This window comes from Somniosus microcephalus, chromosome 8 (assembly GCF_052327205.1).
Source record: "Somniosus microcephalus isolate GS21.2 chromosome 8, FLI_Smic_1.0, whole genome shotgun sequence".
Lineage (NCBI taxonomy): Eukaryota > Metazoa > Chordata > Chondrichthyes > Squaliformes > Somniosidae > Somniosus > Somniosus microcephalus.
Genome location: NC_140994.1, coordinates 80,060,787 through 80,088,778, shown reverse-complemented (window position 1 = coordinate 80,088,778; position 27,992 = coordinate 80,060,787). Strand labels below are relative to the sequence as shown.

Below are 27,992 nucleotides of genomic sequence, written 5' to 3'. Positions count from 1 at the left end.
TCTTCTCTATCTCCCTCGTCATCCAAGGAGCCCTTGCTTTGGTTCCCTTACCCTTCCCTCTTGTTGGAATGTACTTGGAACATCTCCTCCTTAAAGATCACCCATTGTTCTGTTATAGTTTTTCCTGTCAGTCTTTGGTTCCATTTTACCCTGGCTAGATCCTTTTGCATCCCATTGAAGTTAGCCCTGTTCCAGTTTGGAAGTTCCACTCTAGTTTGTTCCTTGCTCCTCTCCATTGCTAATCTAAATCTTATGATACGATGATCACTCGTTCCCAAGCGTTCTCCCACAGACACCTGGTCGACCTGGCCCACCTCATTCCCCAGCACCAGATCCAGCAATGCCTCCTTCCTAGTTGGGCCAAGAACATACTCATCAAGGAAATTCTCCTGAACACATTTCAGAAATTCCTCCCCCTCCTTTCCCTTTACCCTAGCATTATCCCAATTGATAATTGGGTAATTAAAGTCCCCCAATATCACCACTCTATAGCTCTTGCATATCTCTGCGATTTCCCTGCAGATTTGCTCCTCTACTTAGGAAATGCCCAGATGACCAATCAGTGTCTGAAAGAGAGAGTAATTTTCCCCATGCAGTGTTTCATTAGAACAATGATTTTTATCAACAATTAGCAATCTGGGACTATTAAAATCAGCAAATGCTACAATCCAACAATGCAGTGCAGCATCCGAAGTGCCAGTGTAAACTCATTGCTGTTGAAAAGATGGTTTTCGAACAGATGATTCTAATTAAAAATCTCTCTCTGTCCATTTATGTATGTATATTTTTTTTCATAGAATGATTTTGCAGAAGGAGGCCATTCAGCCCATCGTGCCTGTGCCGGCTCTTTTGAAAGAGCTGTCCAAGCTCACTCACCCGCTCTTTCCCCATAGCCCTGTCATTTTTTCCCCTTCAAGTATTTATATAATTCCATTTTGAAAATTACCATTGAATCTGCTCCCACCTCCCTTTCAGGCAGTGCATTCCAGATCATTATAACTCACAGTGTAATTTCCCCCCCCTCATCTCCCCTCTGGTTCTTTTGCCAATTACCTTAAATCTGTGTCCTCTGGTTACCGACCCTCCTGCCACTGGAAACAGTTTCTCCCTATCTACTCTATCAAAACCCTTTGTGATTTGAACACCTCTATCAAATCTCTCTTTAACCTTAATACAAAAGCAAAATACCACAGATGCTGGAAATCTGAAATAAAAGCAGAAAATGCTGGAAACACTCAGCAGGTCAGGCAGCATCTGTGGAGAGAGAAACAGAGTTAGCGTTTCAGTTCCATGACCCTTTGACTGAACTGGGAAAAAGTTGGAGATGTAACAGGTTTTTAAGCAAGTGTAGGGGCGGGGAGGGGGGGGGAAAGAACAAAAGGGAAGGTCAACCGAGGATTCCCCTCCACCATGGTTGTCACGGCTCTTGACCGTGTCCGTTCTATTTCCCACACTTCTGCTCTCACCCCTTCCCCTCCCTCCCGGAACCACGATAGGGTTCCCCTTGTCCTCACCTTTTACCCCACCAGCCTCCACATTCAACGGATCATCCTCCACCATTTCTGCCACCTCCAGTGTGATCCCACCACCAAACACATCTTCCTCTCGCCTCCCCTTTCTGCATTCCAAAGGGACCGCTCCCTCCGCGATACCCTGGTCCAGTCCTCTATCAGCCCCAACACCCTATCCCTTCGCCCGGCACCTTCCCGTGCAAGCATAGGAGATGCAACACCTGCCCTTTTACCTTCTCCCTTCCCACTGTCCAGGGCCCCAAACACTCCTTCCAGGCGAAACAGCGATTTACTTGTACTACTTGCAATTTAGTATACTGTATTCGCTGCTCATGATGCGGCCTCCTCTACATTGGGGGAGACCAAACGCAGATTGGGTGACCGCTTTGTGGAACACTCTGTTCAGTCCGTACGGGTGACCCTGAGCTTCCGGTCGCCTGTCACTTTAATTTTCCGCTCCACTCCCACTCTGACCTCTCTGTCCTCGGCCTCTTACACTGTTCCAATGAAGCTCAACGCAAGCTCGAGGAACAGCACCTCATCTTTCAATTAGGCACTTTACAGCCTTCTGGACTCCACATCAAGTTCAAGAATTTCAGACCTTAACCTCTGCCCTTATCATTTTTTTTCTCTTTCTCACATGGCAGCTGTCTTTCATTCTGCCATTGCCATTTACACTTCATCTAGAGCCATCTTTTGTTTCTTAACTTGTCCCATTATCAACTCCTTTTGCGTTGCACCATCATCCCTTTTGTCTCTTAACTTCTCCTGCCTTCCATCCTATCACAGACCTTCCCTTTTATTCGCCCCTACACTTGCTTAAAAACCTGTTACATCTCCAACTTTTTCCAGTTCTGACAAAGGGTCATCGACCTGAAACGTTAACTCTGTTTCTCTCTGTACAGATGCTGCCTGACTGGCTGAGTACTTCCAGCATTTTCTGTTTTTATTTCTCTCTTTAACCTTCTCTACTCTGAGGAGAACAATCCCAGCTTCTCTAGTTTCTCCACATAACTGAAGTTCCTCATCCCTGGTACCAGTCTGGTAAATCTGCTCTGTGCCCTCGCTTGACATCCTTCCTAAAGTGTGGTGCCCAGAGTTGGCCTGTGATTTATAAAGGTTTAGCATAACTTCCTTATTTTTGTACTTTCTGCCTCTATTAATAAAGCCAAGGAATCCAGTATGCCCTTTTTAACAGCCTTCTCAAGTTATCCTGCCACCTTCAAAGATTGTGTACGTGCACCCCCCCCCTCCCCAAGGTCTCTTAGTTCCTGCACTCCCTTTAAAATTGTGCCATTTGGTTTGTATTGCCTCTCCTCATTCTTCCTACCAAAATGAATGACTCCCACTTCTCTGCGTTAAATGTGTCTGCCCATTTCACTAGTCCGTCTATGTCCTCCTGAAGTCTGTTACTATCCTCCTCATTGTTTATTACATTTCCGAGTTTCGTGTCGTCTGCAAACTTTATAACTGTGCCCTGTATGTCCAGGTCACTTATTTATATCAAAAAGAGCAGTGGTCCTAGTCAATATTCCCTCTACAGTAATTTGTTTTTGTACTGAGTGGGCTATGAACTCCTTTGAGCGCGACCTTTTCGGCCATGGGCAAATTTTAGAAAAACAACATTTATAACAACTTTTACAACAATCAATTAGAAGCATATACAGTAATGCCATATTACCATCCCACCATCTCAAATCATGAGACAATCAGACCAGGTTCTATATAAGTTTAACATAACTTCTCTGCTTTTGAATTCTATTCCTCTAGAAATGAACCCCAGTGCTTTTTTTAACCTGTGTTGCTACTTTTAATGATTTGTGAATTTATACCCCTAGATCACGTTGCACCTCTACCCCATTTAGACTCTTATTTTCCAAGGAGTAGGTCGCCTTCTTACTCCTTCTGCCAAAATGCACCACCTCACACTTACCTATATTGAAATTCATTTGTCATATACATGCCCATTCTGCAAATTTGTTTACGGTAGAATTAATTCAAAGCTTTTAGTTCATCATGTACAGACTCTATTTTAAAAAAAAAATACTTGTCAGAAATGACTGGGATATAAAAGAACTGCATAATAATGCATTAACACTTCAGAAACATCACTCAGTTACACGGTTATGCATCGACAAACAATCCAAAAGCCCATGGTGAGCTGAAAGAGGCATATCTATTCATGCAATTAGCATTAATTTTAAAGTTTTCAACGTATTGGCCCATTCCTCATGTCTAATTCCTCATGTCACTATAGCAACGGCTGCACAAGTAGTAGCTTTCCTATGGCGCTGACGTGCTGGATGTCCACATAAGTAATTAGAATATTAATCACAATGCAACCAGACAACCAACAAATATAAAGGGCTGTAGTTCTTTAGATCACAGTATTAAAAAGAATTGAACAAAAACGGGTATCTGTATTTCCAACTTCAATCACTTCCATTAATAAATGTTGTCTTCTTGAACCAGCACACCCCATGTAACATGTCAGAAATGCAGCACTTATTCACAAGTGCAGAAAAACACATACACAATTTGCATCACCAAATTAAAAACAAAAAGCAGGAAAAGCTATGATTTAACAGAAATAAACATTTATCTTTCTTCCAGGACATGAGAACCAGTCAGATTGATTTGGAAATGTTTATTAATATGGTGACGTAAAAATGTTAATTTACAAATTTCGCATCTAATGTTTTTCTCTCAAACATTCTCCACAATATTAATTCCTGCTCTTATCATAAAAAGTGTTGAATTATTTTAGGTACTTCACAATTAAATAGCGGGAAACAAACTTCATTGTACTCTCAATTTTTAATCTCCTATTTCAAACATTTATACCAAATCGAAATTGTACATTATCAGTTTAATCAAAGTATTTTTTGTGTCTTTCTCAATAAACAAATAGTAGTTTCTTCTAAAGTAGCTTCCTGCAATTTTTATATATCATTACCTAACTCGTGTTTCTATTAACACTCCACTAAACATTTAAGAGGAAATCTATATTTATATTATTCCTGGGACTTGTTAGGACTATAGAACGACAGACAAAATAAAATGGTTTGTGCTTTTCCCCTTTTTTGGTTCTTTTCCTAAAAGTCTTAATGATATTTTTTAAAAAGTCAATAAAAAGTAATATGTAACCCCTACAAACCGCCCCAATCCTCCTCCTGCTCAACAGCACGGTTGCATGTCTGCATAAAGCTACTCACTTAAGTCGATCATTCAAAATCAAATATTGAGAAATTTCAATTTTAAAATGTTTTAAGCATTTCAGACCCTCTTTAAAAGCATTTGGACTTGACGACTTGTTGAAAGTTGTTTAGATGAGGAAAATTTGATTTTTGTTTCTTCCAAAATCATTTTCAAAACTTAGGGGGATAAAAGTGTTTTAAAACCATTTTTTTGTGAAAAGTTATTTAAAAATCTTTAAATTCTTTCAAGTCTTGTTGCAGCTTTGACAGAAAATGTTTCTCCAAGTTTCTCTTTCCCTCTTCAATGCTGTCATTAAACATACAACAAAAACAATAAAATAAAGTCTAATTCCAAACGGAGCTCAAATAAGAAAGTGAATAAAGTGGTTAAACTTCTTAAGTAGGCAGTGAGGTTATCTAACCCCAGCCTTGGCGATGAGTTGGGATCAGTTTTTGGAGAAGTTGTTTCCTCTTTTTCTGCTGCCGTTCCTCCGTCTCTCACAGACTCAGGTACAAACAGGGGCACAAACTTTCCCTTCTCTCATAACATGGTTTAAATAACCCTGATAGACTCTTTCAAAAAGGGGACAACACTTGGCAAAATTTAACTGGAACTTACTGCGGGCCATTCAACATCACTTTCCTGTACTTTTCCAGCTTTAAACAATTTTCTGAATTAAAAAAAAAAAATTCATTTTTGTTTCACTGGGAGCCTACAACTTGTTTGCTTTCGCCTCCTTCCAGCGGCCATTTTACATGTGCTGCGCCTCCACCTGTGTTGTTCCTCAGTGCGGCCACCACTCAGTCCCCGGGAACGGACTACACGCGTCATGACCATTATTCCTCCCTCCCTCTCTCTCTCTCCTTCTGTTTTGCTCTCTATCTCGCTCTGTCCCTGTCTCTCGCTCTATCCATCTCATTCTACCTCTCGCTGTCCCTATCTCTCCCCAATCTCTCCTACTCCTCTCTCTCTCTCCCCCCCAATCTCTCTCTCTCTCCCCCTCAGTCTCTCTCTCTCTCCCCCTCAGTGTCTCTCTCTTTTCCCCCCCCCCCCCCTCGGTCAGTCTCTCTTTTCCCCCCCCCCCCCCCCCCTCGGTCTCTCTCTTCCCCCCCCCCCCCCGGTCTCGGTCTCTCTCCCCCCTCGGTCTCTCTCTCTCCCCCTCGGCGCCTCTCTCTCTCTCTCCCCCCTCGGCCTCCCTCTCTCCCCCCTGGACCTCCCTCCCTCTCTCCCCCCTCGGCCTCCCGCCCTCTCTCCCCCCTCGGCCTCCCTCCCTCTCTTCCCCCGGCCTCCCTCCCTCTCTTCCCCCGGCCTCCCTCCCTCTCTCTCTCCCTCGTTCTCTCCCCCTCCCCAGTGTCTGTCTCTCTCCCTCTTCAGGCTCTCTCTCTTGCTCTCGCTCTCTCTCCTCAGTGTCTCTCTCTCTCTCTCTCTCTCTCTCTCTCTCTCTCCCCTCAGTCTCTCTCTCTCTCTCCTCAGTCTCTCTCTCTCTCCTCAGTCTCTCTCTCCTCAGTCTCTCTCTCTCTCCTCAGTCTCTCTCTCTCTCCTCAGTCTCTCTCTCTCTCCTCAGTCTCTCTCTCCCAGTCTTTCTCTCTCTCTCCCCCGTCTCTCTCTCTCTCGCCCCTCAGTCTCTCTCTCTCTCGCCCCTCAGTCTCTCTCTCTCTCGCCCCTCAGTCTCTCTCTCTCTCCCTCTCCCTCAGTCTTTCTCTCTCTCTTTCTCTCGTCCCTCAGTCTCTCTCTCTCTCGCCCCTCAGTCTCTCTCTCTCTCTCCCCTCAGTCTCTCTCAATTCAATTCAATTCAATTCAAATTGCTTTATTGGCATGACAAGGTACATCTTATGTTGCCAAAGCATCGAAAAACATTCATGGTTGAACACATAAATACAGATCTATCCATACAGTGTATAAACAGATATATCCCTGAGTGTATAAATATACATTCATATAATTTGTATATTGTTGAGGCTGCCGCGGAACACGAATGGAGGCCGAACCGATCTGAGGAACACATGGCTTTTTATTACATTCTCTTGAGAGATGGCTGCCCCAGCTCTTCTCTCTGCTAAAACCGAAACCCGAATGGGGCGACGCCCGCGCTCTTGTGTACACACTGAGGGCGACGCCCGCTCCTTTGTCCTGCCTTAAAGGCAGCATGCTTCTTAAAGGCAAGGTGCCCGATTTATTGTCCACGGACGGAAAAGTGGATTGCGCCCGTTTAGGTGGCGATCCGCCACAATATACTACTCTTATATTTAGTGGTTGTCCCTCTGTTTATGGCAAGCTGTAACATAGTGTGCCGCTAAGGTTACACAATTTTTCTCTTCCCCTAGTAGGTATGGGAGTTTTTGGTCGTCATTCAAATTTCTGAATTCGGGGCATATTTTTGTGAATTTTGGGTAGAAATTCTCCCTTATCCCCTGATATTTTCTACAAGCTGTGAGGAAGTGCATCTCTGTCTCCACCACTCCCTGACTGCTGTGAGAGCATATCCTGTCCTCTCTTGGTAGCCGGGTCTGCCTGTGTCTACCTTTTTCGATCGCCAGGCTATGTTCACTAAGTCTGTACATTGTCAAGGTTTTTCTCAGTTTGCTATCCTTTACCATGGTCAGGTAATCAGCCATGTTGTATTGTCTGTTTAGGGCCAAGTAGCAATTGAGATTGTTTTGGGTTTTTGTTGTTTCTGCCCAATATGACAGATATTTTTCCTTTTGCTTAGTGACGATTGTGTTGGGTCGAATTCTTTGTGTTACGCTGTCACTGTCCTGGGGCTGGTTATTGTTAGTAGTGTTAGTAGTTACTTCACTGAGTCCCAGGACTAGTTGACTGAGGGTATTCTTCTTTATGGTCCTCTCTTGGCATTTCAGGGCTTCGTAATGATAGTGGGGGTTGCTCATTTTTAGGTGTTCCCAAAGTTTGGTGGCTCTTTTTTGGATAGTGATTATTAATGGATATTGGCCTAGTTCTGCCCTGCATGCATTGTTTACGGTTTTCTCTCTCTCTCTCGCCCCTCAGTCTCTCTCTCCCTCTCCCTCAGTCTTTCTCTCTCTCGCCCCTCAGCCTCTCTCTCTCTCTCGCTCTCTCTCTCTCTCTCTCGCCCCTCAGTCTCTCTCTCTCGCCCCTCAGTCTCTCTCTCTCGCCCCTCAGTCTCTCTCTCGCCCCTCAGTCTCTCTCTCTCCCTCTCCCTCAGTCTTTCTCTCGCCCCTCAGTCTTTCTCTCGCCCCTCAGTCTCTCTCTCGCCCCTCAGTCTCTTTCTCTCCCCTCAGTCTCTCTCTCTCTCGCCCCTCAGTCTCTCTCTCTCTCTCCCCTCAGTCTCTCTCGCCCCTCAGTCTCTTTCTCTCTCTCCCCTCAGTCTCTCTCTCTCTCTCCCCTCAGTCTCTCTCTCTCTCTCTCTCTCCCTCTCCCTCAGTCTCTCTCTCTCTCTCCCCTCAGCCTCTCTCTCTCTCTCTCGCCCCTCAGTCTCTCTCTCTCTCTCTCTCTCTCTCTCCCTCTCCCTCAGTCTTTCTCTCTCTCTCTTTCTCTCGCCCCTCAGTCTCTCTCTCCCCTCAGCCTCTCTCTCTCTCTCTAGCCCCTCAGTCTCTCTCACCCCTCAGTCTCTCTCTCTCGCCCCTCAGCCTCTCTCTCTCGCCCCTCAGTCTCTCTCTCTCTCTCGCCCCTCAGCCTCTCTCTCTCGCCCCTCAGTCTCTCTCTCTCTCGCCCCTCAGTCTCTCTCTCTTGCCCCTCAGTCTCTCTCTCTCTCTCGCCCCTCAGTCTCTCTCTCTCTCTCGCCCCTCAGTCTCTCTCTCTCTCTCGCCCCTCAGTCTCTCTCTCTCTCTCTCTCTCTCTCGCCCCTCAGTCTCTCTCTCTCGCCCCTCAGTCTCTCTCTCTCGCCCCTCAGTCTCTCTCTCTCTCTCGCCCCTCAGTCTCTCTCTCTCTCTCTCTCTCTCTCTCTCTCTCTAGCCCCTCAGTCTCTCTCTCTCGCCCCTCAGTCTCTCTCTCTCGCCCCTCAGCCTCTCTCTCTCGCCCCTCAGTCTCTCTCTCTCTCTCGCCCCTCAGCCTCTCTCTCTCGCCCCTCAGTCTCTCTCGCCTCTCAGTCTCTCTCTCCCTCTCCCTCAGTCTCTCTCTCTCGCCCCTCAGTCTCTCTCTCTCGCCCCTCAGCCTCTCTCTCTCGCCCCTCAGCCTCTCTCTCTCGCCCCTCAGTCTCTCTCTCTCGCCCCTCAGTCTCTCTCTCTCTCTCTCGCCCCTCAGTCTCTCTCTCTCGCCCCTCAGTCTCTCACTCCCTCTCCCTCAGTCTTTCTCTCTCTCTCTCCCCCTCAGTTTCTTTCTCTCTCTCCCCTCAGTTTCTCTCTCTCTCTCGCCCCTCAGTCTCTGTCTCTCTCCCCTCAGTCTCTCTCTCGCCCCTCAGTCTCTCGCTTTCTCTCTCCCCCCAGTCTCTCTCTCTCGCCCCTCAGTCTCTCTCTCTCTCCCTCTCCCTCAGTCTTTCTCTCTCTCGCCCCTCAGTCTCTTTCTCTCTCTCCCCTCAGTCTCTCTCTCTCTCTCTCTCTCTGTCTCCCTCTCCCTCAGTCTTTCTCTCTTTCTCTCGCCCCTCAGTCTCTCTCTCTCCCCTCAGCCTCCCTCTCTCTCTCTCTCTCTCGCCCCTCAGTCTCTCTCTCTCGCCCCTCAGTCTTGTTAAGTCTGTGTGTTCTAGTTATGGTTAATAAGAATCACTGCACACAGACCACAAGAGTAAATTCAACAGGTCTTTACTAGTCGGAGGTCAGGCTGAACTGCCCAATAAATCATTACACAGCACATATACCGGTGTGGTCACCACCGGTATTACAGTATACAGCAGCCAAGATAAAGTAGTGCATCTCTTAAAATAGTTCTCTTAAAGGTGGAACGGTTACATACACCACAATCCTCCCTTTTTAGCTTAACAGTATATATTCCCCATTAACATAACATAATAACATATATACACAACTTCATGTAAAAACAGTTCACAGATTCAGTCTCTGAGGAGGCCTCCTGATCCGAGACGGATAACGCCTTTCAGGGGTCTCTGGTTCTCGTTGCTGGGGTGACTCATCTAATAGTCCTTCACTGGACTTAACAGCTTGAACTTTCGTAACTTCAGAACCAGCATTGTTGGCTTCTACAGGCTCGAGTACCTTGGGAAGTTTTTCTGCTTCCAGACTGATTTGGCTCAGTTCGGAGGGACCACGTGCGTGACCTGGTAGGGGTGATAATGGTTCAGATGAGTCATCTTCTGCTTCCTCTCTATTGTCTTCTAGTTCCTCCATCACTTCAGCTTTTGCCTCTGCCACCAATTCCCTGAGTGGCTTATTACTGCTGACACTGCTCACAAAAGGGTGCTCTTTCTTCTTAGCTTTCAACTGATCGATGAATTTGACATATTCCCTTTCTTGCTCAGCTTTGATTCGTTTGGCCTCATCGCGCAGACGGTTTGTGTGTTCCTGTTCCATTTTCTCAATCAGCTGCTTCTGCTGTCTTTCCAGATTCTCCAACTCTGTGTCAAAGAACTTTTTCTTTGCATTCATCTCTTGCTCAAAACGGCGAATCATTTGTTCTAATTGCTGTTGTAGTTTGAAATTGAGTTGAGTTCGAGCCCGGTGTTCCTCCTTCTGAAGCAACCGCAACTCTCGCAGCTCCTGCCGCCTTAGGAATCGCATTTCCTCAGCTTTCTTCTCATCCTCACCAATAATCTTTGAAGTAGTGACACTCACTTCCACTCCATCGACAACAAATTTTCTAGTTCGTTTCAGAGTTTTGTTGTATGCTTGGTTACCCCGTATTGATAGAGAGCCACTTTCCTTGTTTAAAGAGAGATCACCTGAAAGGGAAATGTTCAAGTCAACGCTATCGGATGCAGATATGCTACCCGAATCAGAATTTCTCTTTGACTTTCTATTGGTAGAATCTACTGCTCCATTGAGAGTTAATGAATCCGGGACCAGAGTGACTTGTTTATCAGATTTACTTTCCTTTTCATTTCTGGTTAGCAATTCTTTTTCATTCTTTGAATCAGCAGTGCCCTCAGAAATGTGCATGTCTGTAGACTGGACAGACTCCGAATTCTCTGTCAAACTATGTTGTTGTTCAGTGGAATTCTGTTCTGATACTTTGTTCTCTTCTGAAGCATTTATGCACTCCTTCGTTTTTCCATCATTAGTCTGCAAGTCCATTTTAGACTTGTCTTTTGCACATGGGCTGGTCTTACCATCATCAGTTCCAGAGTCTGAGCTGATTGTCTTCACCGAGTTGTCACTCTCTGCTTTGTCACTGTCACTGCTGCATATGCCCTCATCCAATATTCTGGACAATCGTTCAGGTTTGACATCTTTTCTTCCGGAATCTACCGTTATTGCTTTTAGGGAGTGCCAGTCCATATTTATTTTCCTGATCCACTCCCGTCCCAGAAGTGGTGGACCTCCCTCAGGTAGTACATATAAGTCCATTCCTTGGTGTTCTTTGCCCTTGTGTACCACCTTGACTTTTATCTTTCCGATGGGGTATACTCTTTGCACCGTGTATGTCTGCAATACTATCTCCGTATCCCGTAGGGGAATATGTGTGAATAACCTTTTGTAATCTTGCTTATTCATGACCGTCAACACCGATCCGGTGTCCAATTCCATCTTCACTTGGACTCCTGCTATCTGAAGTGTGACCCAGATAGTTTGTCGGTCAGCTTCCTTGCTCACATTGTGAATTCTCAGACTACCCAGTTCCTTGCTGTTGGAGTCTGAATCCGAATTCTGTTCATCCGAACTCTTCTCAGCCACCTCATGTACCTTTCTGCACTTTTCCTGCAGTGACTTTTTGTTGCTGGTCTTCTTTCCTGACCGGCATACTTTAGCTATGTGACCAAGCTTGCCACATTTTCTACATTCCTGATTTTTAAACCAGCATTGGTTCTGATCGTGTGTTGTCTTTCCACAACGATAACATTTCGCTGTACCCAAAGCCATTTGATCTACGCTGAGTACCGCTGCCTTCAGCTGCATTTCCGCAGTGCCTCTCGCTGCAGCTTCGTGCGATGCTGCAATAGTGACAGCCTTATCAAGTGTAAGATCATTCTCTTCAAGCAGCCGCTTTTGTGTTCCTTCTTTCGACAATCCACACACGAATTTGTCTCTCAGTGCCTCTGTCAGTCTTTCCCCAAACTGACAGTATTTCGCTAGCTTACGCAGTTCAATTAAATACTCCGCGTTGCTTTCCTCTTTCAGTTGCGTTCTCGCATAAAATTTAAATCGTTCCGCTAACATCAGTGGTGTAGGGTTCAAATGATTTCTCAGGACAGCAACAATATTAGCGAAAGCCTGATCCGCCGGTTTAGCTGGTGATAGAAGATGCTTCAATAGCCCGTATGTCTTCACACCCATTGAGTTTAGTAAGGTTAGTGCTTTATCTTCATCTGATATTTTATTTGCCTTACAATAAATCTCTATGCGTTCTACATACGTGGTCCAATCTTCAACATCGGGATCGAAATCGTTGATGTTACCATGCTTAGGCATCCTCGCAATCTTCTTGAGAAACAAAAAGATTTTTTTTTTTTTTTTTTTTTCAAAATGGCGGTTTCCCGCGCTTGTCTTCTTCCCCCGCCTACGAAAATGGCGGCTTCCCGCGTTTCCTTTCTCCCCCGCTGGCTGTAATGGCGATTGCCGTATTGCTGCGTTCGCCCTCCCCAGCGGTTCTCAAATCGTGCCTCCCAGCCCCTCTTGCAGTCCGGTCCTTTCCCCCGGCTGCGGCTGAGTTCTCCGCGTTTTTAAAAATTTTATCCCGCGCCTCGCGGCCTCGGTAGCTGCCCGGCCTTTTTCCCCGGTCACGGTCGAGCTCTCTCTCGACGCTGTTGCGTCTCCCAGCCCGCTTGCAGCCCGGTCTTTTACACCGGATGCGTTTGCATTCACCGCGGCTCCCGTGCCTTATGCTGCCCCAGTCTCAGCGCCTCTGGCCCCGACTTCTGTCCGGCTCTTTTCCCCGGCCGTGGTCGAGTTCGCCGCCCTTATATCTTCCGTTTTTCCCTCCCCTACTTCACAGCCAACGTGGCCGACTTGCTGCTCGTCGCTGATCGGCTTACCCACCACCGTGATGGAAGGGATGATCACTGCCTGTTGCTGATGGAAGGCTTCGTGTCAGGATTCTTCCTTGCTCTTCAGACCCGAGTCTTTTCTCAGCAGGATGATGAGGGCGGATGCCTCTTCTCGACGCCCGTTAAACTGCCTTGGATATGTCTCTGCCGCAGGGTAAGATCGTCCTCGTCGCCACTGTTAAGTCTGTGTGTTCTAGTTATGGTTAATAAGAATCACTGCACACAGACCACAAGAGTAAATTCAACAGGTCTTTACTAGTCGGAGGTCAGGCTGAACTGCCCAATAAATCATTGCACAGCACTTATATACCGGTGTGGTCACCACCGGTATTACAGTATACAGCAGCCAAGATAAAGTAGTGCATCTCTTAAAATAGTTCTCTTAAAGGTGGAACGGTTACATACACCACAAGTCTCTCTCTCTGTCTCTAGCCCCTCAGTCTCTCTCACCCCTCAGCCTCTCTCTCTCGCCCCTCAGTCTCTCTCTCGCCCCTCAGTCTCTCTCTCGCCCCTCAGTCTCTCTCTCTCGCCCCTCAGTCTCTCTCTCTCTCGCCCCTCAGTCTCTCTCTCTCTCGCCCCTCAGTCTCTCTCTCTCTCGCCCCTCAGTCTCTCTCTCTCTCGCCCCTCAGTCTCTCTCTCTCTCGCCCCTCAGTCTCTCTCTCTCTCGCCCCTCAGTCTCTCTCTCTCTCGCCCCTCAGTCTCTCTCTCTCTCGCCCCTCAGTCTCTCTCTCTCTCGCCCCTCAGTCTCTCTCTCTCTCGCCCCTCAGTCTCTCTCTCTCTCGCCCCTCAGTCTCTCTCTCTCTCGCCCCTAAGTCTCTCTCTCTCTCGCCCCTCAGTCTTTCTCTCTCTCGCCCCTCAGTCTCTCTCTCTCTCTCTCTCTCTCTAGCCCCTCAGTCTCTCTCACCCCTCAGTCTCTCTCTCTCGCCCCTCAGCCTCTCTCTCTCACCCCTCAGTCTCTCTCTCTCTCGCCCCTCAGTCTCTCTCTCTCTCGCCCCTCAGTCTCTCTCTCTCTCCCCCAGTCAGTCTCTCTCTCTCTCTCTCCCCCAGTCAGTCTCTCTCTCTCTCTCCATTCAGTCTCTCTCTCTCTCTCCCCCCCCCCCCCCTTTCAATCTTCGATCTCCCCCCCCGCCCCCCCCCCCCCGCCCCACCGGCCACCAATGGCTCCCCTGACCTCTGCATGGAGCCGATGAAAGCGTGGCCCAACTGGATACTGTGCATGAGAGGCTCCAGTATACTGCAAAAGACTGTCATCATCTTCTTAGGCAGTCCCTCGTAACTGAGGGTGACTTGCTTCCACATTAAAAATGAGTTCTCAGGTGACTGATGAGTCCAATGCGGGACCTACAGTCTCTGTCACAGGTGGGGAAGATGGTGGTTGAAGGGGCGGGTGAGTGGGGTGCTTGGGTTGACGTGCGCTCCTTGTGCTGCCTGCGCTTGGCTTCTGCTTGCTCCCGGCGAAGAGACTCGAGGTGTTCGGCGCCTTCCCGGATGCTTCTCCTCCACTTTGTGCAGTCTTGGGCCAGGGATTCCCAGGTGTCAGTGAGGATGTTGCACTTTTTCAAGGAGGCTTTGAGGGTGTCCTTGAAGCATTTCCTCTGCCCACCTGGGGCTCTCTTGCCGTGTCGGAGCTCCGAGTAGAGTGCTTGTTTTGGGAGTCTCGTATCGGGCATGCAGACGATGTGACCTGTCCATCGGAGCTGATCGAGCGTGGTCAAAGCTTCGATGCTGGGGATGTTGGCCTGAGCGAGAACACTGACGTGTGCGTATCCTGCCAATGGATTTGCAGGATCTTGTGGAGGCAGCGTTATGGACTGTATACCGCAGAAGACTGCAAAGTCAAAGAATCAGAGCGCGGGGGATTCTCCCGCTGTCCAGCTCAAAGGTCAAAGTTCAAGGGAGAAAAACGAACCCCTCCCGGCGTTGCACAGCGACCCATCGACCATCGGAACACACACTTCAAGAGCTGCAATCGGCTCTGAAGTTGCAAGACTCGCAACAAGTCTGTCTGAATTTCCAGGGCCGTTGTGTATTGGGCCCCTTCCCCACTCCAGCTACTGTCCAGCTCTCTGTGCGGCATTTCAATTGAAGTGCGCGCGAGCTCGGGTATTAGTGCGAGCGCAGCTTAGAAGGAACAGTGGTCCTAATACTGACCCCTGGGGGACACCACTGTATATGTCCCTCCAGTCTGAAAAACAACCGTTCACCAATACTCTCTGCTTTCTGTCCCTTAGCCAATTTCATCTCCATGCAGCCACGGCCCCTTTAATCCCATGGGCTTCAATTTTGCGAACAATCTATTATATGTTTAATTTTGAATTGGTGAGTTCAAAGGTTCAATATTTGTGAGTACTGAACTTTATATTGAATGTGTAAGGCCTGCTATCAATACACGGTGGTAGTAATGTATTCTGCTATTCTCCTGCTCATGCACCAGGTTTAGGATAGGCAGTGAGTTTATGCATGTAATTCCCTAAACAGTGAGTATTTCGTATCAGCTAGGTTGCTTGGGGGTTCCTAGTGGCAGGAAGAAAACTAGTAAATGAAGTGGGTGCACCAAACCAGTGAATGGTGTGTGGCCCAGGGCACCTACATAGAGAAAATAACTGGGAAAAATAGTGTTAAAGGTGAAGGAAATGAGACACCAATTGCTCTAAGTCAATGGTTAAAAAGGAGAGACTCTGCAGCTTGCAAGTGGCAGAAATCCAGTATTTTATGCCCAGATGCAAATCACACTTCTTCCAATTTCAACGTGGAATCCAGGTCTGTTTTTTGAGGGTTCTCATTATTTTATAAAAATGATTTTTTTTAAGAAATGAAATTGAATGGAGCTTTATCGGGTCGACAGCTCAGAATTGGAGTGCCTCACTTCTTTGATATCATAGAATGGTACAGCACATAACGAGTCCAGTCAGCCCATCGTGCCTGTGCCGGCTCTTTGAAATTGCTATCCAATTAGTCCCACTCCCCTGCTCTTTCCCCATAGCCCTGCAATTTTCTCCTTTTCAAGCGTATATCCAATTCCACCACTTTTTCAGGCAGTGTCTTATCTTTCTACAGTTTAAAAAAAAAATCCTGTAGTATGTATAGTTACAGGGGAAAAAAGTCTCTCTCGAAAAGCAGTGCAATAATAATGAAGGCTAACTTCCACCCGTTGTGTTTTTTAGCCCTCCCACAGTGATAAAGTTGGTGATCCAGAAGTCTTGAGGTGGATGAATGATCTGACGAGGGCCCGTAAGCAGTTAAAAGGTACATAGCTTAACGGCCTTAATGTAGTCGCATGCAATTTGTGATTAATTGGTGCCATTCCTTTCAGCAGCAAAGTGGTAACAATTATACAACAAGCACGAGACCTGTTCAGTGCAGCGGTTGGCACAGTGCCAAGAGCAGGTTTAGCAGAGGCCCGAGCAGCGAGTTGATGGAACATTCCGTTCTTTCTAGTGATTAGGAACGTCATCAGGGCTACGACAGGTTACCTGAACCTTTTTCTTTTTATAAACCTCAGAAAGCAGGCTGTTCACCACTGCACACGACACGCAAAATAGTCTGTACCCTGATGCATGTCTGTTGGTGCTGTACCAAAAATTCATTCCAAACTAATGCAAAACTATCACTTCAACTGGGACACTCGTGACTCGTGCAATCTGCATATGTGGAGACCTTGCATGGTCCCAGACAAAGAATGCACGAATCTACCTCTTCATAGAATGATGCAGCACAGAAGGAGGCCATTCGGCCCATCGTGCCTGTGCCGATGTAAGAGCTGTCCAATTAGTCCCACTCCCCCGCTCTTTCCCCATAGCCATGCAGATTTTTACTTTTCAAGTATTTATCCAATTCCCTTTTGAAAGTTCCTGTTGAATCTGTTTCCACCGCCCTTTCAGGCAGTGCATGCCAGATCACAACAATTTGCTTCGTAAACATTGTTCTAATCTCCCCTCTTCCACAGAATCCTTATTTTTCAAGGAATCACAGCTGTGACAATCAATCCAATTACTCACTGGCTATTCTTCAAAGCTCATCAAAGAACCGAGTAACACTTGTTGTCCCTAAAGTCAAGTGCATTCCTGTCGGTTTCAATACTTTGTTCTGATCTGCTTTGATCCATGTATATGGGATGCACATATTGTGTTGATCGATCTTACCATAATCTTCCCAACAGTCAGTAAATATAACTTTGAACCAGGAGAAAGGAAAGAAAAAAAACAAACAAAGATTTGCATTTATATACTGTCTTATTGCATCTTTCCACTATTGAAAGGCATGATGCATGTAATGAGTTTCTTTGACGAGCAGTCACTGTTGTTGTGTCACTTTGTGCGCAGCAAGATCCCACAAATAGCAAAAGAGCTGAATGACCAGTTAACCTATTTTTGGTGCTGTGGGTTGTGGGAGGAATGTCGGACAGGACAGCAGGAGAAATTCCGGCTCTTTGGTAAACAGAACCACGGGATCTTCAATGTGTACGCGGCAACCTAGAAAACGAGCAAAAGCTGACCAACAGCTTCAGGTAGCTGACACTGCTGCCAAATAGCTAAAGGCTGAAGTACAGCCCTGGCTGTAAGCCTATGACATGAAAACAAGTCGCCAGCGAAACAAGCCACAACAAAAAGGTTTGTTGATTTATCAACTCATCGGATCCCTGACTGGCTTGTGATCCCTTGCCACTCATCCAGCATCCTCTATTTATCAAACAATAAGCTGAAGGGAAAATTCTCACTGGTGATCAGGAATATACCCATTCAACTTGTAAAACATGATACATTATTTCTACTAAAGATCTGCCAAAGTGAAATGATTTTAACAAAACTATTTGTTTTATAACGCTCGCGTGAAGCGCCTTGGGACGTTTTACTATATTAAAGGCGCTATATAAAGGCAAGTTGCTGTTGTCCGTTGCTAATATTTTTGCGATCGGCCTCACAGAGCTGAAACTGAAGATCTCCGAGGAGGAGAATAACAGGCGGCACAGACACCGAAGCAGCCTGTTGCCTGTAAACTCCAGACAGGACAAAGAGAACAAGCACCATGTGACGGCGGAATCGCAGCCGAAGCCGAGTGTTGAGGAAACTGTACAAATTGTGATGAAAAAATTAAAAGAAAAGCAGGAAATACTTGGCCTTCCAGAAGATGTTAAGGTACCTCCACCGTATAGCAAACTGCTTTCAATTATTGAGGAATTTAAAATAAAATGATTTGAACAAATGTATTTTAATGGTCTGACCAAAACAATTCAACAATATTTTGCACAGGAAATGACACAAAAGCAACTGAGGTTAGATAAGGTCAACATGCAAAATTGCCTATTGCATTTTGAAAGCATTCATGGACGACTGGTATGTATTCAGATAAATAGGTTGTGAAATAGAATTGGAATAATGACAGTGGTAATCTCATCAATGGGCTCCTGGTTTGCGAAAGCAGCCTACAATCAGAACCCAGAGTTAAGATTACAACCATTCCACAGTAGCTGTTGTGTTCTTATTTATTCATTACTGTGACCTACCCTGGGGATTCCATTTTGGTTCTTTTTGATCTTGGCCAACAACACCTTCACGGTGGACGCTGGTGCACCGTCTTCCCCACCTTGTTGATAGACGATGATGTCCGCACATTCGCAGTTGCGATACAATCAATCCAATGTGAATGAGCAATCATTATCATCAGTTACTTGCAAGGAAATTATAGACCGGTAGATATCCCATATAGAAGAATGTATACTGGGGAATGACTTGTCGGGTCGAGGGTTGCAAACAGTGGAGCCACTCTGGGATAAGTCAGCTGCACCCAAGTTCCGTGTCAACAGAGTCTCTTGGGAGGAGAGCAAAATCGTGAAGTATTAGTCTCTGTAAGGTTGGAAATACCTTGCGAGATTGGCAGTATTAAGGAAAGGACAGTAGATACATTTACAGAGTATTTTTTACAGAGTATTTTTCACAGAAAGTACTCCCTGCTTCCCTGCACCCTTTCTCATTTACATTACACATTGTATACCCTGGACATTGCACATGATCACTTGGGTCAGCTCCAATGATTGGTAGCAGTGGCACCTTCAGTGCGCAGTGTAAACTTGGTGCCCGACACATGCAAAAACCCATTTTACTGGATCCCCTCGCAGCCAGTCTTATATCTAGCAAGTTTACTTAGGGGGTTTCCGCCCATTATGTAAGACAGGTGTCGGGAGCCAGCAGCACGAGCCATTATAGAAGCAGCTATAGTGAACATTCTTTTCCCATAACGACACACCCCACCTACCCATGGCCAGAAAGCAACCACAAGGCTCACAATTGTCAAATGTGCGTAGGGATACTGCTGGGTGCAAGCCTGCTGCTGAAGCTGCAACTTGTAGCTTACCAGCACAGAACACTAGTAAGCTTTCCCTTTCCTGTCCACCAACACTACCCTCCCTTATTCGGACATTCTCCTACAGGATCATCTGGAGCAGAGTGGGAAGAATCCCAGGGCCCAGTGACTGGTCTGTCCCCCCAAGTCTCTTTAATGAACCATTCTAGCTTGTCAATCATCAGCGGTGCCCTGGAGGACTGTGGGTCTACCCAGCTTGGATTACCTCTGTTCCAATCATGCATTGGCAGAATGCGTGTCATCTTAAAGCAGCCAACCTGACCGCAAAGAGACTCTACTTAGCTTCTCTGCCGCCCCCCCCCTCAGTAAGGAGACCAATCTCCAATTAATCATCAAACAGCTGATTAGGGTGGGTGTGAGCCCTCAGTAGGTGAATAGAAGCTTCAGGAAGCACCTTGTGAGCAATGTGACTTCATAAAATATCTGCGTGCAATCCCAGCATCCTTCTGACCACAGTGTGCGCAAGTGCCTTACCCCATTGAATGGCGATTGCACCAGTTGGAGGCATGCAGCAGCAGTGTCTCTTTGCAGCTTAATTGAACCCTGGCGAATCCTTCCAGCTGCTGCTGTTGCCAAGTCTCAGAGGTTCTTCACTGGACAATAGACATCTGCCTTCGGCGTGTTGGAAGGACCTGCACAGGATAGTTTACGATGTGCCACCGACCTTGATGCTCTAGACATTCAGGTCCAATGTTGCTTCGTGTAGATCCTCACACGGCTTGTCCTCACAAAACCTGGCAACGTAGTTAATAGTGAGCATGATAGCAGCAGACTTCAGAAGGACATCGACAGATTGGTGAAATGGGCAGATGCACTTCAATGTAGATAAGTGTGAAGTGATGCACTTTGGGAGAAACAATATGGAGCGTGTGGTATGATCTAAATGGGACTATTTTGAGGGCGGTGCAAGAGCAGAGAGACCTGGGGTTGCATATTTACAAGTCTTTGAAGGTGGCAGGGCAAGTTGATAAGGCGGTTAAGAAAGCATATGGGATACTTGGCTTTGTAAATGGGGGCATTGAATACAAAAACAAGGAAATCACGCTGAACCTTTACAAATCACTGGTTAGGCCTCAGCTGGAGTATTGTGTACAATTCTGAGCACCACACTTCAGGAAGGACGTCAAGACCTTGGAGAGGGTACAGAGCAGGTTTACCAGGATGATGCCAGGGATGAGGGAGTTCAGTTATGTGGAGAGATTGGAGAAGCTGGGATTGTTCTCCTTAGAGCAGAGAAGGTTAAGGGGAAACTTGATAGAGGTATCCAAGATTATGAGGGGTTTTGATAGAGAAAGTAGGGAGAAACTGTTTCCTTTGGCAAGTGGGTCAGTAACCAGAGGGCATAGATTTAAAATAATTGGCAAAAGAACTAAAGGGGAAATGAGGAGAAATTTCTTCACAGAGGGTTACGATGATCTGGAACGCACTGCCTGAAAGTGTGGTGGAATCAGATTCCATAGGAATTTTTAAAAGTCAATTGGACGTGGACTTGCAGCGTTGTGGGGAAAAAGCTGGGGTGTGGGACTAAATTAGACAGTTCTTTCAAAGAGCCGGCACAGGTGCGATGGGTTGAATGGCCTCCTGTGTTGTAAGATTCTATGAATGAGGGACTTTGGCAGAGTGATGTGACTAGTGTGACGCTGACTCCCTCTTCAGGCTGCTGAGCAACAGTCTAGCGTAGGCTGGAGCCTTCTCTCCTTGGAAGTGGTGTTTCAGTTTGTCTCAACTCCAACCCGTAGCTTGGCCCTGACCTTTTGTACCCAGCGAGTGCTGTAAATCAGAACTGCGCAACAGGCTGGTTAAGTCCTGGCTTTGAACCAAACACGAGCTGATATTCCATAGGGCCCAGCAGTCCTGTGCTGGTATCTGCAGGGTAGGGGCTAATTGTGGAATATAGTGAATATTCCGGAGGTTTTTAAAAAAAAAAAAAAAAATACTTTGGGGATCATGGGACAGTTTATGCAAAACTTTCCTTCAGAAGAATAAATGGACAGGTTCAGATCCATGATGGGGTTAATTGTACCTGATGTGTCAGAGGAATGAGCGTGGTGGGCCAAATGATTATTCATTCTTGGGTCCTTGTACTTGGCATAATTAGGCTGGGAATTGTAAAATTGCCCGATCAATCTGTACCCATGTGCAATGTTTACATAGCTGGAGTGTATGACTAAACAAAATGTACTTTATTGACACAGTATTTTGATACAATCAGAATTATATTTTAATTGTTCTGAGGGACTGTCCATGAGTTTATACCATTTTCACAGTACTGTCTAATCATGCTGCTCTTCCTAACGTTATATATAAAAAAAAGTTTGGGAAAAATGTATTAAGTTTACAGGGAGCATCACCTAACACCACCCCCCACCCCGAACACCAACCCCCACCACCCCGTCACCCCTCTCCCCCTCTCCCCCCCCAATACACTGTTGCACCTGCCTGGTTGCTTCCTGCTATTTCTGTTTTGGTTTGGGATGGTGCCTCTCACCTCTATCAGGTGCTGTTTACATGTCCCCACGTTTCTAACGGTGAAACTATTTTGGTGAAGTAAAATTTCATTCCTGGTAGGCTTTCTAATTGTGATCCCTCTTAAAGCCCCAAAACAATTTAGATGTAAATTGGAAGTAATTGGAAGCTGCTGCTTCTCAGTAAAAGTGCCACTGATGACTGCTCTCGTAACCAGGCCGTTGCTCAGCTTCTCTGTGTTTATTTGGATAGGTGACCAAACAGGAAAGACTGCTAATGAAGCCTCTCTATGACAGATACCGAAGTATCAAGCAGCTTCTCTCTCCTGCAGCCGCTATCCCCACTATTGTAAGTAAAACACAAGGGGAATTGCTGTTTTGGTGTTCATCTCGGTGAAAAATATCAGTACTGGGGAGTGGAGTACTTTTCCAACCAGTGCCAGCATCAAGTACTCCCAGGCCAGCAGCGTTTATTCTGCCACAAGCAATGTTCCTGACTCACGAGAAACCCCTTACTGCAAACTCCATACAACTTGCATTTATATAGTGCCTTTAATATAGTAAAATGTCCCAAGGCACTTCACAGGAGCGTAAGCAAGCAGAAATTGATACCAAATCAAAGAACGAGACATTAGGACAGATGACCAAATGCTTGGTCAAAGTTGTAGGGTTTAAGCAACATCTTAAAGGAGGAGAGGTGAAGAGGCAAAGATCGTTGGGGAGGGAATCCTACAGCTTAGGGCCCGGACAGCTGGTGGCGCGGCTGCCAATGGTGGGGCGAAGGAAGTGGGGGATGCACGAGAGGCCAGAGTTGGAGGGATGCAGAGATCTCGGAGGGTTGTAGGGCTGGAGGAGGTTATAGAGATAGGGAGGGGGCGAGGCCATGGAGGGATTCGAACACAAGGATGGGAATTTTAAATTTGAGGCGTTGCCGGACCGAGAGCCAATGTAGGTCAGCGAGCACATGGGGTGATGGGTGAACTTGGTGCGAGTTAGGATACGGGGCAGCAGAGTTTTGGATGAGCTCAACTTTACATAGGGTGAAAGATGGGAGGCTGACCAGAAGAGCATTGGAATAGTCGAGTCTGGTAGTAACCAAAGCATTGATGAAGCTTTCAGCAGCAGATGAGCTGAGGCGGGGCGGAGTCAGGTGGTGTTATGCAGGTGGAAGTAGTACTGCACCAGGTCAGACTCACTAGATTTCCCTTACTGCACCAGGGTGAAGTTTCTGATTCTACATGTCACCAACCCTATGGCCTCTCGAAGTGAGGTCACTAATTTTTTGCTGTGGGTCCATGCCTACTCGAAACTGATGGTCCATAAACTCATTTCACGTGGGATCCTTGATTTACGATGTTACCAGTAGCTGTTAAACATGTCTATGATGTGTGATTGGGAAGGGTTATAAGGTTGACACTTTTACTTGTGTAGGAAGAAGAGGGTTCCGATGAAGAAACCATCCTGAAGAGTTGTGAGATATCTTCCCGACCAACAGCTGACTTTCCTTTCCAAGAATTTGTAGATAACGTCGGTCATCGAGATGAAGATCAGGAACCTGGTCTTATCGCTCCTCTGGATGAAAAGAAAGATGCCAGGCAACCGACTACTTCACTGTCCAATCTACACGAAGCCTCCATGTGAGTATTGGCAATTTTGAGTTTTTTTTTGTTTTCTTCATTTGCTTCTAGATCAGATTAACATAAGAACATGAGAATTAGGAGCAGGAGTAGGCCATACGGCCCCTCGAGCCGTTCAATAAGATCATGGCTGATCTTCGACCTCAACTCCACTTTCATGCCCGATCCCCATATCGCTTGATTCCTCTCTCAATCTCAGCCTTGAAAATACTCAACGATTCAGCATTCATAGCCCAATTAAATTGATTTAATTTCATGGTTTGTTGGGGACTTGGTACTTGGAGGTGAGCTTGTGTGATCCATTGGATGCTGTGAATTTTCTTCTTCTTAGGCAGTCCCTCGGAACCGAGGATAACTTGCTTCCACATTAAAAATGAGTTCTCAGGTGACTGATGAGTCCAATGTGGGACCTACAGTCTCTGTCACAGGTGGGGCAGATGGTGGTTGAAGGGGTGGGTGGGTGGGGTGCTTGGGTTGATGTGCGCTCCTTCCGCTGTTTGCGCTTGGCTCCCGCTTGCTCCCGGCGAAGAGACTCGAGGTGTTCGGCGCCTTCCTGGATGCTTCTCCTCCACTTTGTACAGTCTTGGGCCAGGGAATCCCAGGATTCGGTGGGGATGGTGCACTTTTTCAAGGAGGTTTTGAGGGTGTCCTTGAAGCATTTCCTCTGCCCGCCTGGGGCTCTCTTGCCGTGTCGGAGCTCCGAGTAGAGCGCTTGTTTTGGGAGTCTCGTATCGGGCATGCGAATGATGTGGACTGTCCATCGGAGCTGATCGCGCGTGGGCAAAGCTTCGATGCTGGGGATGTTGGCCTGAGCGAGAACACTGACGTTGGTGCGCCTATCCTGCCAATGGATTTGCAGGATCTTGCGGAGGCAGCATTGGTGGTACCTCTCCAGTGCTTTGAGGTGCCTGCTGTACATGGTCCATGTCTCTGAGGCATACAGGAGGGTCGGTATTACTACTACTCTGTAGACCATAAGCTTGGTGCTGGGTTTGAGGTCCTGGTCTTCAAACACTCTCTTCCTCAGGTGACCGAAGGCTGCAGTGGCACACTGAAGGCGGTGTTGGACTTCGTCATTGATGTCTGCCCTTGTAGGCTCCCGAGGTATGGAAAGTGGTCCACGTTGTCCAAGGCCTTGTCGTGGATTTTGATAATCGGGGGCAGTACTGTGTGGCGGGGGCAGGTTGGTAGAGGACCTTTGTCTTACGGATGTTTAGTGTAAGGCCCATGCTCTCGTACGCTTTGGTGAAGGTGTTAACGATGGTTTGGAGTTCGACCCCCGAGTGTGCGCAGACGCAAGCGTCGTCTACATACTGTAATTCGACGACAGAGGAAGGGACGACCTTGGATCTGGACTGGAGGCGACGAAGGTTGAACAGTTTCCCTTTTGTTCTGTAAATTAGCTCCATTCCAGCAGGGAGCTCACTGAGGGTGAGATGGAGCATTGCCGCAAGGAAGGTTGAGAAGAGCGTCGGTGCGATGACACAGCCTTGTTTGACCCCGGTCCGTACATGAATTTGGTCTGTGGTGGAACCGTTGGTCAGGATCACGGCTTGCATGTTGTCATGAAGCAGGCAGAGGATGGTGACAAACTTTTGAGGGCAGCCGAATTTGAGGAGGACACTCCATAATCCCTCACGGTTGACGGTGTCAAAGGCCTTTGTGAGATCAAAGAAGGCCATGTACAGCGGTTGGTGCTGTTCCCTGCATTTCTCTTGTAATTGGTGCGCGGTGAAGATCATGTCCATTGTGCCCCTTAGTGGGCGGAATCCACATTGCGACTCTGGGAGGAGCTCTTCAGCCACTGGAAGAAGGCGATTGAGGACGTGCATGGATTCTTTAGCACAGTCAAGACCGCCTATGGCCCAAGCACCCAAGGTCCTACCCCACTGCGGGCCAAGAACGGAGAGGTACTCATCAAGGACAGGGAGGCAGTCAGTGCCCGCTAGAAAGAGCACTTCGAAGATCTCCTTAACTGCGACTCTGTCTTTGATGTGAGTGTCCTCAACTCCGTCCCGCAGCATGCTACCCACCACCATCTCAGCACAACCCCAGCCCGGCATGAGGTTGAAAAGGCCATCCGACAACTGAAGAACAACAAGGCCTCAGGAGCAGATGGAATCCCCGCCGAGGCACTAAAGCATGGCGGAGAAGCAGTACTGGTGCGAATTCATGAACTCATTTCTCTTATCTGGAAGGAGGAGAGCATGCCGGGGATCTGAGAGACGCCATAATTGTGACCATCTTCAAGAAAGGTGACAAGTCCGATTGCGGTAATTACAGAGAAGTTTCCCTGCTGTCTGCCACAGGGAAAGTCATCGCAAAAATCCTCCTCAATCGCCTTCTCCCAGTGGCTGTGAATTTTATCTAACTGTTGGCTTGCATGTGTATAAATTCATATATTTATGCCTTTGATATGGGAAGTGTGACAACAGGAAGTGAGTGTGCGCAGATACAAGACTTCTAATTTATAGATATAATACCTGTATGTATTTCTGTATCTTGTACGGTTAGGCATTGCCACACTGGAGTGCTTTATATTTCTAGTTAAGATTCAATATTCCTTGTTTTAGTCTGTAAATCCGAGCAGTGTCTGCCATTTCAGAGTGCGTGTGCTAGTGTAATTAATCCACTAAACGCAACACTGCAAGTATGGTCGTTGGTGTCACAAAACTGAAAGTGTACACCACCTGGATTCTAGAGGTCAAGGTCTGCATATGTGAACTGCTGTTGAACTGTTGAGAAAGATAATCCCTTCTATAAAATGCCACTTGCTCAGTGAATAATCAGCTACCTCTGCACTCAACTCAAATCAATAACTTGACATTCGAAACCACCGTCTACTTGAAACTCTAGTACCCTATGAATTTTTAAATAATTTTTACTGTGATGAATAATTAACCATACCACTACAAAACAAAATACCAAAATGGTCACACATGGGTAGGAAGGATGCAAGATCTACCCACAAACCAGTTTTGGTCTCCTTATTTAAGGAGGGATATACTTGCATTGGAGGCAGTTCAGAGAAGGTTCACGAGGTTGATTCCTGAGTTGGAGGGGTTGCCTTCTGAGGAAAGGTTGAGCAGGTTGGGCCTATACTCACTGGAGTTTAGAAGAATGAGAGGGGATCTTATTGAAACATATAAGATTCTGAGGGGGCTGGACAGGATAGATGCTGAGAGGATGTTTCCCCCCATGGGGGAATCTAGAACTAGGGGGCATAATTTCAGAATAAGGAATTGCCCATTTAAAACGAAGATGAGGAGGAATTTCTTCTGAGGGTCGTGAATCTTTGGAATTCTCTACCCCAGAGAGCTGTGGAGGCTGAGTCATTGAATATATTTAAGGTGGAGATAGATGGATTTTTGAAATATAGGGGAGTTGTGGGTTATGGGAGCAGGCAGGAAAGTGGAGTTGAGGCCAAGATCAGATCAACCATGATCTTGTTGAATGGCAGAGCAGGCTCGAGGGGCCGAATGGCCTACTGCTGCTCCTATTTCTTATGTTCTTAAATGCCTGACATCCGAGGGCAGCACTGAGAGAACATAAGAACATAAGAAATAGGAGCAGGAGTAGGCCAATCGGCCCCTCGAGCCTGCTCCACCATTCAATGAGATCATGGCTGATCTGATCCTAACCTCAAATCTTCTATCACTCTGCATCCACCCGAACTCATGTGATCTCCCGGGAGAGGCGAAAAACCAGATAAAGACCCAATGGCCAATTTGGGAGAAAAAAATCTGGGAAATTCCTCTCCGACCCATCTAGGCGATCGAAATTCTTCCAGGAGATCACTCTGCCCCTATATTTTCTACAGTACTTACCTTCTGTAAAGGCGATCTCCACCCCAGCCAGGAACAGGAATAAAACCATCTCCTGAAATCTAACACAGAATTAGAACACAGTAGGAGCAGAACAAGGCTACACGGCCCCTGGGCCCACTCCACTACCCACAGGGCCATGACCATTCCGAACCTAGACTCATGTCCAATTTCCTGCCCGCTCCCCGTAACCCTTAATTCCCTTTACTTCTAGGAAACTATCTATTTCTGTTTTAAATTTATTTAATGATGTAGCTTCCACAGCTTTCTGGGGCAGCAAATTCCACAAACCTACCACCCTCTGAGTGAAGAAGTTTCTCCTCATCTCAGTTTTGAATGAGCAGCCCCTTATTTTAAGATTATGCCCCCTAGTTCTAGTTTCACCCATCATTGGGAACATCCTCACCGCATCCACCCGATCAAGCCCCTTCACAATCTTATATGTTTCAATAAGATCGCCTCTCACTCTTCTGAACTCCAATGAGTAGAGTCCCAATCTACTCAACCTCTCCTCATATGACCACCCCCTCATCCCCGGGATTAACCGAGTGAACCTTCTTTGTACTGACTCGAGAGCAAGTATGTCTTTTCTTAAGTATGGACACCAAAACTGTATGCAGTATTCCAGGTGCGGTCTCACCAATACCTTGTACAACTGCAGCAATACCTCCCTGTTTTTATATTCCATCCCCCTAGCAATAAAAGCCAACATTCCATTGGCCTTCTTAATCACTTGCTGCACCTGCATACTAACTTTTTGAGTTTCGTGCACCAGGACCCCCAGATCCCTTTGTACTACAGTACTTTCCAGTTTCTTGCCATTAAGATAATAACTTGCTCTATGATTTTTCCTGCCAAAGTGCATAACCTCACACTTTCCAGTATTGTATTCCATCTGCCAAATCTCTGCCCACTTACTTAGCCTGTCT

At 46.7% G+C, this 27,992-nt stretch overlaps 1 protein-coding gene across 1 annotated transcript in view; it reads left to right on the top strand.

The window, feature by feature from the left end:
• The window catches only part of fam13c (family with sequence similarity 13 member C), an 86,105-nt gene that overhangs the window by 31,383 nt on the left and 26,730 nt on the right, over positions 1–27,992 (top strand). The window contains exons 5-9 of the mRNA XM_085994912.1: positions 15,942–16,023; positions 17,701–17,912; positions 18,027–18,110; positions 21,856–21,951; positions 23,034–23,239. Coding sequence (XP_085851038.1) covers positions 15,942–16,023; positions 17,701–17,912; positions 18,027–18,110; positions 21,856–21,951; positions 23,034–23,239 — 680 coding nt within the window. The remainder of the gene's footprint in view (positions 1–15,941; positions 16,024–17,700; positions 17,913–18,026; positions 18,111–21,855; positions 21,952–23,033; positions 23,240–27,992) is intronic.